The sequence below is a fragment of the Cervus elaphus genome, chromosome 30 (assembly GCF_910594005.1).
Source record: "Cervus elaphus chromosome 30, mCerEla1.1, whole genome shotgun sequence".
Taxonomy (NCBI): domain Eukaryota; kingdom Metazoa; phylum Chordata; class Mammalia; order Artiodactyla; family Cervidae; genus Cervus; species Cervus elaphus.
In genome coordinates this window covers 18,917,484-18,929,745 of record NC_057844.1, presented here as the reverse complement: position 1 = coordinate 18,929,745, position 12,262 = coordinate 18,917,484, and the positions used below count along the sequence as shown (strand labels likewise).

The following is a 12,262-nucleotide window of genomic DNA, read 5'->3' as shown; positions in this document are numbered from 1 at the left end:
GGATATGCCTGTTCTGGACATATCATCTAATAAAAGTATGTGGCCTTTGTATCTGGTATCTTGCACTTAGCTTCATGTTTTCAAGGTTCATCCACACTGTAGCATGTATCAGTACTTTATTCCCTTTATGGCTGAATAATATTCTACCATATGGATATGTGTGTCAGTTGCTCAGTCGTGTCTGGCTCTTTGCAACACCAAGGACTGTAGCCTGCCAGGCTCCTCCAGGCAAGAGTACTGGAGTGGATTGCTGTTTCCTTCTCCAGGAGATCTTCCCGGCCTAAGGACTGAACCCAGGTCTCCTGCATTGCAGGCAGATTCTTTACCATCTGAGTCGCCAGGGAAGCCCCCTAACTATATGGATAGTTCACATTTTGTTTATCCTTTCATCAGCTGATGGATATTTGGGGTGTTTCCACTTTTTGGCTAATACAAACAACACAGCCATGAACAGTTTATGGATGAATGATACACGTCAAAATTTGATGTTTTTGGATATATGAGTTAAATAAAACACTAAAATTAATTTCACTTGTTTATACTTGTCATGCAGCTAACTATTTAAAATATATGGCTTGCATTTTTATATTTATATGTGACAGCACTAATGTAGTTAGTAACAGCTTTAAAAGCTACTGTTTATTAAGCATTTAGTATGTGCTAGGAGGTGAGCTAACCAGTAATATTGTCTGACTTCATTCTTACAATTACTCTGCAAGGAGAGCATTAAGATTAGCTATATCTTACAGATTGAAATTGAGGTTTAAAGATGTTAAGTATCTTTCTCTAGCTTACAAAGTCGGTAAATGAAAAAATTAATATTCCTATCTAGATCTGTTTAACTTTTTAAAAGTTATCCTAATCACTACAGCACACTGCCATATACACACATATAAGTGAACCCAGAAATAAACAGGCTTTGGCAGGCCTGTGTATTTGTCCGTGTGTCCATGAGTCAGACACAACTGAGTGACTTTCACTTTTGGTATCACAGCTAATTTTCTCAACAGTTCTTAAGAAGAAGGTACACATAAGATAGAAAAAAAAAATCCTGATTCACTTCAAGATCAATAAACATTAAATTATCTCATAAACTAGTCAATAAAAATTCCAAATCCCTTTAACAAAGGCCTGAGTGATCTTTTACAGGACAAATCAGACTCTGTCATTTGATAGCTTAAAATCAATGACTCCATCGCCTGCTGGGCAAAGTTCAAGCTCACTATCAATCTCATCCCCTCCTACCTTTTAGCCATTAGCAATATCCAAAGTACTTTCTGGTACTGCTTTGGCTTTGTACACATGCTGATCACTCTGCCTAGGATGCTCAGTCCCAGTCTCCACGTATTTTGCTTGGTGAGTTTCTAATTATTCTTTAAACTCTACTTAGACATTGCCTTCTTCTACAGTTTTTTCACCCCATAATTATTCTTATTACCTTAAAAATACACAGTATTGTTACCCACTACATAATTTCTGCTTCTTACAAACAACCCTCTACAATAGGACATCAAAAAATTACTGCAAATAATTATATTAAAATATATAATTTAATTATTTACTGTAAACTTCTTGATGATCACAGTATCATAAGATTTCACATTCCGAGCATCTAACATTTAGTCATTACCAATAGTCATTTCATTAATGCTTGTGTAGTTTCTAAATTTATATGCACGAGAACAGCTGATAGCCTAAAGTTTCTTAAAGGATATGCCACCAAAAAAACTTCTTTTAAACCACCATTAAGAATACAAGTCACAACTTGGCAGTAAGGTCACCACTCAGTTCAGTTCAATTCAGTCCCTCAGCCGTGTCCGACTCTTTGTGACCCCATGGACTGCAGCACGCCAGGTCTTGCTGTCCATCATCAACTCCTGGAGTTCACTCAAATTCATGTCCATTGAGATGGTGATGCCACCCAACCATCTCACCTCTGTCATCTCATTCTCCTCTTGCCTTCAATCTTTCCCAGCATCAGGGTCTTTTCACATGAGTCAACTCTTCGCATCAGGTGGCCAAAGTACTGGAGTTTCAGCTTCAGCATCAGTCCTTTCAATGAACACCCAGGACTGATCTCCTTTAGGATGGACAGGTTGAATCTCCTTGCAGTCCAAGGGATTCTCAAGAGTCTTCTCCAACATCACAGTTCAAAAGCATCAATTCTTTGGCATTCAGCTTTCTTCACAGTCCAACTCTCACATCCATACATGACCAGTGGAAAAACCATAGCCTTGACTAGATGGACCTTTGTTGGCAAAGTAATGTCTCTGCTTTTTAATATGCTGTCTAGCTTGGTCATAATTTTCCTTCCAAGGAGTAAGCGTCTTTTGCAGTGACTTTGGAGCCCAAACCAATAAAGTCTGCCACTACTTCAACTGTCTCTCCATCCATCTGCCATGAAGTGATGGGACCAGATGCCATGATCTTAATTTTCTGAATGTTGAGCTTTAAGCCAACTTTTTCACTCTCCTCTTTCACTTTCATCAAGAGGTTCTTTGGTTCTTCTTCACTTTCTGCCGTAAGGGTGGTGTCATCTGCATATCTGAGGTTACCTTGATATTTCTCCCAGCAATCTTGATTCCAGCTTGTGCTTCTTCCAGCCCAGCGTTTCTCATGATGTACTCTGCATAGAAGTTAAATAAGCAGGGTGACAATATACAGCCTTGATGTACTCCTTTTCCTATTTGGAACCAGTCCATGTCCAGTTCTAATTGTTGCTTCCTGACCTGCATACAGGTTTCTCAAGAGGCAGGTCAGGCGGTCGGGTATTCCCATCTCTTGAAGAATTTTCCACAGTTTGTTGTGATCCACACAGTCAAAGGCTTTGGCATAGTCAATAAAGCATAAATAGATGTTTTTCTGGAACTCTCTTGCTTTTTCGATGATCCAGTGGATGTTGGCAATTTGATCTCTGGTTCCTCTGTCTTTTCTAAATCCAGCTTGAACATCTGGAAGTTTATGGTTCATGTATTGCTGAAGCCTGGCTTGGAGAATTTTGAGCATTACTTTGCTACCGTGTGAGATGAGTGCAATTGTCCAGTAGTTTGAGCATTCTTTGGCATTGCCTTTCTTAGGGATTGGAATGAAAACTAACCTTCTCCAGTCCTGTGGCCACTGCCGAGTTTTCCAAATTTGCTGGCATATTGAGTGAAGCACTTTCACAGCATCATCTTTTAGGATTTGAAATAGCTTAACTAGAATTCCATCACCTCCACTAGCTTTGTTCGTAGTGATGCTTCCTAAGGCCCACTTGACTTCACATTCCAGGATGTGTGGCTCTAGGTGAGTGATCACACCATCGTGATTATCTGGGTCATGAAGATCTTTTTTGTACAGTTCTTCTGTGTATTCTTGCCACCTCTTCTTAATATCTTCTGCTTCTGTTAGGTCCATACAATTTCTATCCTTTATTGAGCCCATCTTTGCATGAAATGTTCCCTTGGTATCTTTAATGTTCTTGAAGAGATCTCTAGTCTTTCCCATTCTATTGTTTTCCTCTATTTCTTTGCATTGATCACTGAGGAAGGCTTTCTTATCTCTCCTTGCTATTCTCTGGGACTCTGTATTCAAATGGGAATATCTTTCCTTCTCTCCTTTGCTTTTCACTTCTCTTCTTTTCACAGCTATTTGTAAGGCCTCCTCAGACAGCCATTTTGCTTTTTTGCATTTCTTTTTCTGGGGGATGATCTTGATCCCTGTCTCCTGTACAATGTCACGAACCTCCGTCCATAGTTCATCAGGCACTCTGTCTATAAGATCTAGTCTCTTAAGTCTATTTCTCACTTCCACTGTATAATCGTAAGGGATTTGATTTAGGTCATACCTGAATGGTCTAGTGATTTTCCCTACTTCCTTCCATTTAAGTCTGAATTTGGCCATAAGGAATTCATGATCTGAGCCACAGTCAGCTCCCAGTCTTGTTTTTGCTGACTGTATAGAGCTTCTCCATCTTTGGCTGCAAAGAGTATAATCAATGTGATTTCAGTGTTAACCATCTGGTGATGTCCATGTGTAGAGTCTTCTCTTGTGCTGCTGGAAGAGGGTGTTTGCTATGACCAGTGCACTTTCTTGGCAGAACTCTAGTAGCCTTTGCCCTGCTTCATTCTGTACTCCAAGGCCAAATTTGCCTGTTACTCCAGGTATTTCTTGACTTCCTACTTTTGCATTCCAGTCCCCTATAATGAAAAGGACATCTATTTTGGGTGTTAATTCTAAAAAGTCTTGTAGGTCTTCATAGAACCATTCAACTTCAGCTTCTTCAGCATTACTGGTCGGGGCAGAGACTTGGATTACTGTAATATCGAATGGTTTGCCTTGGAAACGAACAGAGATCATTCTGTCATTTTTAAGATTGCATCCAAGTACTGCATTTCAGACTTATTTGTTGACTATGATGACTATTCCATTTCTTCTAAGGGATTCTTGCCCACAGTAGTAGATATAATGGTCATCTGAGTAAAATTCACCCATTCCAGTCCATTTTAGTATGCTGATTCCTAAAATGTCCTAAATTCCTAAAACGTTCACTCTTGCCATCTCCTGTTTCATCACTTCCAATCTTCACTGATTCATGAACCTAACATTCCAGGTTTCTATGTAATATTGCTCTTTATAGCATAGGACCTTGCTTCCATCACCAGTCAAATCCACAAGTGGGTGTTGTTTTTGCTTTGGCTCCATCTGTTCATTCTTTCTGGAGTAAGGTCACCACTAGGAAGAATCTTAAATTTAGATGACTCTTTCATTCAGAACTACAAGTCTTCTGGCAGAGAAGGCTAAATTGGAAACGAACTTCATTAAAACACGTGAAACATGAATAAAGCAAATAATTTTGGAAGAAACATTCAGAATGTGTATGACTGGACAAATAAGAAAATCAAGACTATTAAGGGGACAAATCTAAGGTGCAATACTTAACAACTTTACTAAGTATGTAACAGTTCCCAGACGTAATCTAATCATGAACAATGACATGAAAATGCAGGGTGCAATCCTAATAAAACTTTTACTTTACCTTTCTAATTTGCTGTAGAGTGCAGACAACACATTATACTTCTTCAACAGTCTTGACATAGCATTATCAACTTTGGTACTAGTATCGATTTCTTTTAGTAAATCAAAGAATTTATAGACACTACAAAGGAAAGAATAGAAAAAAGTGAATCCACAATTTTAGAAATTCATTTTTTCATTTTCAAAGCATAGACATTTCAATTCAAAAGGCCTGTTAGCTCTGTACCAAATCACTATTATATCCTTTGGAAGGAATTAGTTTTTGCATTTTACTAGAATTTAAAGGGGAAAAAAAATCAACTAGTCTTCAACCTATACCCCTGTATCTATACACCTAAGCCTACATCCATTTATCAACAAGAACACAGAAAAAATAAGGGTTTTTACAGACATACAAATATTTAGTTCTATATCTAGCTATATGTTTTAAAAATCCTAAGTTTACATCCATTTATCCAACACAAAAACTACCTGTTTCATTCTAATGTTTTCCTTTACATATTTACATCTCTTCTTTGACAGTGAGAAACCTGGGATCCACTTATCTCTGACTTACTCATTTAATCAATCCCCCTGTAACTACCAAGCTACCCGCTCCTCCATGTTGGCACACCCCTCTCCTGCTTGGACTGACTCCCTCCACGGTGAACTGCCCTCACCCCTCCACGTAGGGATCTGACTGCTCATCCCAGATAGCTCTTACCTCACACGTGCTGTGACTCCCTACACCAGCTGTCCGCACACCAAGCAGCCCATGTCAAGAAGCCCCCCACACCCTCCGTTGAGGGATGACCTCCTCATCCCACTTTGGCTCTAACACCCTTCTCAGGGACCTATGGCTCTCCCTCACCACATATGCACACACCTTCTCTCTTTACCCCACCAATGGTTTTAGGGGAAAGAAAAAGCAAATAGCTGGGAGCTCAGATGGTAAAGAATTTGCCTATAATGCAGGAGACCTAGGTTTGATTCCTGGATCAGGAAGATTCCCTGGAGAAGGGAATGGCAATCCACTCCAGTGTTCTTGCCTGGGAAATCCCATGGAGAGAAGAGCTTGGCAGGCTACAGTCCATGGAGCACAAAGAGTAGAACATGACTGACGACTAACACTAATAATTTTTATATCACAGGAAAGGAACGGGACCTGAGACTTAATAAGGATAAGCAATCTATGTCAAGTCACATACCTTGTAAAATATACCCAGTCTATCTTAACCCAAACATTGATATTCTCTTTCCAATCCTCTGAGGTCACTAAAACATTTGCTGATGTAAAAATTTACCTGTATATTCAGACTGTTTTCAGCTATATAAAACCTATTTTGGTTTAGTGATTTTATTTAATAAAGTTAAATTTTGAAATCTCTGAGAGGTAAACAACTTCTAATTTAATCAGTTAAATATGAACATAGAAGGTCTTTGTTTCCACATTTTATTTAGAGGTAGTAAGAAAGAGTTACTAAAACGTGAAACAATTTTATCTCATTTACACAAAACACCAGTTATGTTTAACTCTAGATGGCTTTATCCAAGAAGAAACATACTACTATCTTTTTGGTAAATTATTTACTGTTATATATTGTAAATATACTGTAAAAGAAATGACTAGAAGAAATGACCAGAAGGCTTTTCTTGAGTTGTTGGAAACAATTAGTAAACTCTCATTAGGCTTATAAACTCAATATAGACATTAAGTAATTACAGGGGCAAGTATTAGAATAGATACTTAATTGAATACACAGTCTCAAAACATATATAATTACAATATCTATTATATTAAAAGTGTTAAACTTTAATAAATTAACTAAATTCCTTGAAGATGGGCTCACACTACTTTTACAAAGGTTTTAATATATAATAAGCCTATTTAATAATTCTGCCTTTTTTGTCCATTTTATCAACAGCTACAATTAAGAAAGTTAACATAGTGAGAGATACAATGAAGATTTTCCCAGGACACAGACTGGCACGTTTTAAAGAAAGTGCAGCATAAAGACATTAAGGGCCCCAACAGAGTAGGAGAGTTCACTAGCTGACCCAAATTCTCCATGTTTTAGTTAATTTTGGCACTTCCCACCAATTCCCTGAAGTCTATTAAAATGGTAGTTCAGGAATAGTTTTTTTTTTTTTCCCTTAATGGCAGAGGCCTATATTAATGTAAGAAATTCTACCTGGTTTCAATGTTTTTCTGTAGCTCAGTGAAAGTGAACGGCATCTCATCTAAGTCAACTGCTGCAACAAAGATACAGACTCCCCACAGTTCCTTTTTCTTTTGAACATAACCTTCCTGCAGACAAAACAAAACAAAAAGGTTCAAGTAATTCATTAAATCATTTACACACAAAATCTGTGTTAAAATTATTCTATGCAACTTTTTTCTTATTAAGCATAATAAAATAAATCTGTTCCTGAGTCTTTATGAGAGTATTTAATTTTAGCTAGTAAAAACTAGTTACAAAATTAGTAACTAAATTTTATATTGTAAAGCAAAAAAATGACCAGAAAGGTCAAAAAGTTAAATTACAACTTTCTATAAGAAATCTAGAAGCCAGTCAGTTCTCTGAGGTAAACATTTTCAGTTCTCAATAACACAACATCATCCAAGCCAAGGTGAAAGATTTTACTTCATAACACAAATTTTTTTTAAAAAACAAGCCCATTTTCTCACTTGATTATCCTCCTTTTACTTTAATTCACTTGTTCTTTTACCAAACTATTGATTCAAGTATTTTCTAACCTTATGAAATTTATATCTCTCAGTGCTCTAACTGCCATCCTTATAAAATGGAAATACTTACCTCACTTTCTAAGAATTAAATGAGACTTTTATATAAAGCCCTTACCACAATGCCTAGCATTTAATTAGTATTCAACGAATGACAGCTGTCATTATCATTAGAATATTTTTTCACTATCATTAGAATACTTTTTCCCCTAAAAATATATATTTATTTAAATATGTGTTTTATAGGTAGAATTGGATTATATTAAATTTAAAACAAAAGAAATAACAAATTATCTAATGTTCTATCAAACAGTTGGAACTACTTGCTTACTCTTAATTGTAGAGTACAATGGAGCTGAAAAGTACGTGATGCAATTTTATATTGTTTTGAAATCTCAATTATACAAAAGTTTTAGGAAAAAGAATTATTCTAGATTATCAAATTTTAGGGATAATACAAAGCTTATCACTATCCAACTCTAAACTTTTCCTTAATTTTAAAAATCATATCTTTATCTTCATACAGTTTTATCTCTTCCAATTTGTTTTTTTTTTTTTTCTGTTAAAATTTATATTGAGGAATTCAGAGAAACCCTAAGTAGAGCAGGGAAAAGCTAGCCAGTCATACACATGGTCATCCTGTGACAGCTGTGCAGTTCAGGGGACCAACAATGTGCTGACGTTCAGAATGCTTCTGCCGTTCTAGAGGCAGAACACAGGCATAGAAAGATGACCATTAACATGCCATACACACAGGCCTTAATTCTGAATTACCAGTTAAGATATTAACCATTTATCTGAAAGAAAACAACATATAAAAGCAACTGTGGAGTACAAATGTGGAGTAGTGAGAATCATCTACACTGGTGCAAAAAAAAAAAAAAGCGACATTATCTGTAGAAAATTTAAAAATGGTAATAAACCAACAAAAGCTGATCAGCTTTAATTATCACCATCATCTGGAAATTTAAACAATATCAATGATAAAAGCACACCTCTCCAGAAACACATCTCTTGGTCCTACTGTTGAGTTTATATATATATGGTGGTGGTTTAGTCGCTAAGCTGTGTCTGATTCTTGCAACCCCATGGACTGTAGCCCACCAGGCTCCTCTGTCCATGGGATTTTCCAGGCAAGAATACTGGAGTGGGTTGCCATTTCCTTCTCCAGGCCAATTTGTTTTTTTAGTATCTTCTAAAATTTGACATATCTAATAATTTAGATCACCAACTCAATGGACATGAGTTTGGGTAAACTCCGGGAGTTAGTGATGGACAGGAGGCCTGGCATGCTGTGGTTCATGGGGTTGCAAAGAGTCGGACATGACTGAGTGACTGAACTGAACTGAACAATTTTTAAAGAAATAATCATTATACAACTAACACAGTTTTGTCACTTTGGGGATACAGTGATGAAAACAGAAACAAAAAAAATTCCTTGTCTCCCTGGGAGTACACTTCTATTTAAGTTAAAAACATGAATTTTTGTGTCGAACAATCAAGACTTTGAACACATACTCTAGTTGTGTAACTGTGAACAACTGATTAAATCTAATTAAACCTAGTTTTTACTAAAATAGAAATGATAATAGTATCCTATCCGGGTCACTATGAAATTTAACAGTGAGGATGCTCTTAAGCAATCAGCACAGTGCCAGGCCTTACACTCATTCAATAACAAACAGCAGCAGCACTGTTACCAGAGGATCTAGCACTCATTCCTCTACATCGTATCTGTCTCAAAAACTGTCCACAACCCAACCTTCTCCACACCAAAGATATTCATCCTTGGGAATGCTGAGGAATACTGGAGTGCTGTGTGTAAGAAATCATTTTTATTGACTTCTAGTCCCTGGCAATCACTGATCTGATGTCAATTCCTTCTCTAGAATGTCATACAAATGGAATTATATAGGCTGTAACCTTTTTTGTCTGGCTTCTTTCACTTAGCATAATGCTTCTGAGAACTCATCCATATTGTTGCACCTATTAGTATTTATCCCTTTTATTTGTTGAGTAGCACTCCATTGTATGAATACACCACACTTTGTTTATCTATTCCAAAAGCTGAACACACTGCTATGAATAAGACTACTAACCCTAGCCTTAAATATTCAACTACAGATCTTTAAGTGGATTCATATTTTCATTTCTCTTGGGTGAATACCTCATTGGGGAATGCTAAATTCTGTATTAAATGTAAGTTTAAGTTTGTAAGAAACTGGTAAACTGTTTTCCAATGTGGCTGTAATACTTTGCACCCCCACCAGCTACAAATGAGAGTTCCAGTTTCTTCACATCCTCACCAGCACTTAGTTTCTGTTTGTCTGTTTTCCAGTCATCCTAGTAGGTGTGTAGTGGTACGTTTTCCCAAGGACTAATAACATTGAGTACTTTTTCAAATCTCACTTAGCATCTGGATCTCTTCTTTTGCCAATTTTCTATTCAGTTGTTTGTCTTAAAAAGTTAAGAGTTACTTAAACATTCTGGATTCAAATTCCTTAACAGGTATGTGTTTTGCAAAAATCTTCAACTGATCTGTAGCTTTTCATTTTCTTAAATAGCATATTTCAAAGGGCATAAGTTTTTAATTTTGATGGATCTCAATTTATTACTTCACTTTATAGATCATGCTCTTGCTGGTACTATCCATGAAATCTTTGTTTAAACCAAGGTCACAAAGATTTTCTCCTTGGTCATCTTCTGGAGTTTATATATATGCTTCATCTGAATTAATTTTTATGACTGGTGCAACATAGGGACGAAAGTTCATTTTTTGCTTATGGATGTCGAACTGCTCCAAGTATCGTTTGTTGAGAGGGAACTCCTTTCTCTATTGAACTACCTTAGCACCTCTGTGTGCAAACACTGACACATATGTGTGAATTCTATTTTCTGATTCTCTGTTCTGTTCCACTGACCTATTTGTCTTTCTTTCCACCAATACTACAATGACTTGATTACTACAGCTATGTTTTGTTCTTTTTTAGTTCAGTTTGATTCAAGACTTTTAAATCCGTAAATGACATTTGATTCAGTTCTCATTGTGCAGATTAAGAAATTGAAGATTAGAGTGTGGAGACTTGCCCAACACAGCCTATCAATGCCACAGGCCTATAAAACCTAAGTTTCCTAACACTCAAATTAGTCTTCTTCCCTTTATTTAAGAATATTTCCTTACTACATTTCTACATTGATTTCCTAACATTTTCACTATTGAAATCCTTAATCTCACCACCCCACTGAAAGTCCTGTACTCTTAACTATTTTACTCTTCTGTACTTTTTATTTCTATTTTGTTGAGAAGGTTAAAGAACCACAATTCCAAAGGCCTCAACATGTTTCTCCATATCAGATAATTTCTAATTACCATATATTACAGTCTGACTCCCAACATCCCTGCATCTAGCTTCAGGTCCCTCTTCTCTTCTGACTTGGACAAATGAACATCCTCCTCCAACACTTTATTTCAGTAAATCTATTCCCTCACTTCTTCCCACTTTGGATCACCTCCTTCAAGACCTAGTTTATTAATTCCTCCCTCTGTCTTACATAATTTATCTTACAGTTCTTTCTAAACACGTGCTTCTGTTTAGCTACAAAAAAGCTTGTGCTGTGCTGTGCTAGGTCACTCAGTTGTGTCCGACTCTTTGGGATCCCATGGACTGTAGCCTGCCAGGCTCCTCTGTCCATGGGATTCTCCAGGCAAGAATACTAGAGTGGGTTGCCATGCCCTCCTCCAGGGGATCTTCCCAACCCAGGTCGCTCCTGCATTAGAGGCAGATTCTTTACCATCTGAGCCACCAGGGAAACCCAAAAATACTGGAGTGGGTAGCCTATCCCTTCCCCAGGGGATCTTTCTGACCCAGGAATTGAACCGAGGTCTCCTGCGTTGCAGTCAGATTCTTTACCAGCCGAGCTACCAGGGAAGCCCCACAAACAAGCTTACATCACTTAAAAAAAAAAAAGTTATCCTTCTATCCCTGGACTTTATCAAGCTACCGTTCGAACCACACATACAAACCTCTCACTATTCACACACACACTTACCAGATACACTCTCCCAGTACACACCTACTGCATCCACTGAACACATCTACTATATAAGCGCTATTCTACTGAGGCTATTGTCTAAGTCTCGAAAGATCTCTCTTTAAACTTAATAGACTTTTCTTTGGTTTCATCTACAAAGACCTCTATACAACATCTGACACCACTGTAATGAAACTTTTCTCCTTAGCTTTTCAAACACAGTTAACATTCTCATTCTCTTTTTTATCTCTATCAACTTTTTCAGAGTTTCCTAATTCCAAAGACTTTTCCCCACCACCTTCTTTTTTCCTCTGCCGTCTGCAGTTTCATCCACTTCTATAGCATCCCCAACTCCTCGATACAGATGTTTCACATGACTCATCCTGCTTTCCAGCCCTCACTGCTGTCTCAAGATCTATGCCCTATTTTCCAATGGAAATTACAACCCAAATTTGTAACTGATTTGTTTCCTCAAAACTTTAGCTGAGA

At 37.2% G+C, this 12,262-nt stretch overlaps 1 protein-coding gene across 2 annotated transcripts in view; it reads right to left on the bottom strand.

Moving 5' to 3' along the window:
* The window catches only part of RB1 (RB transcriptional corepressor 1), a 116,449-nt gene that overhangs the window by 81,198 nt on the left and 22,989 nt on the right, over positions 1-12,262 (bottom strand). For both annotated transcript variants that reach the window (XM_043891640.1, XM_043891641.1), the window contains 2 exons: positions 7,188-7,303; positions 5,018-5,137 (listed from right to left, as the gene is read on the bottom strand). In XM_043891640.1, the coding sequence (XP_043747575.1) occupies positions 5,018-5,137; positions 7,188-7,303 (236 nt within the window). The remainder of the gene's footprint in view (positions 1-5,017; positions 5,138-7,187; positions 7,304-12,262) is intronic.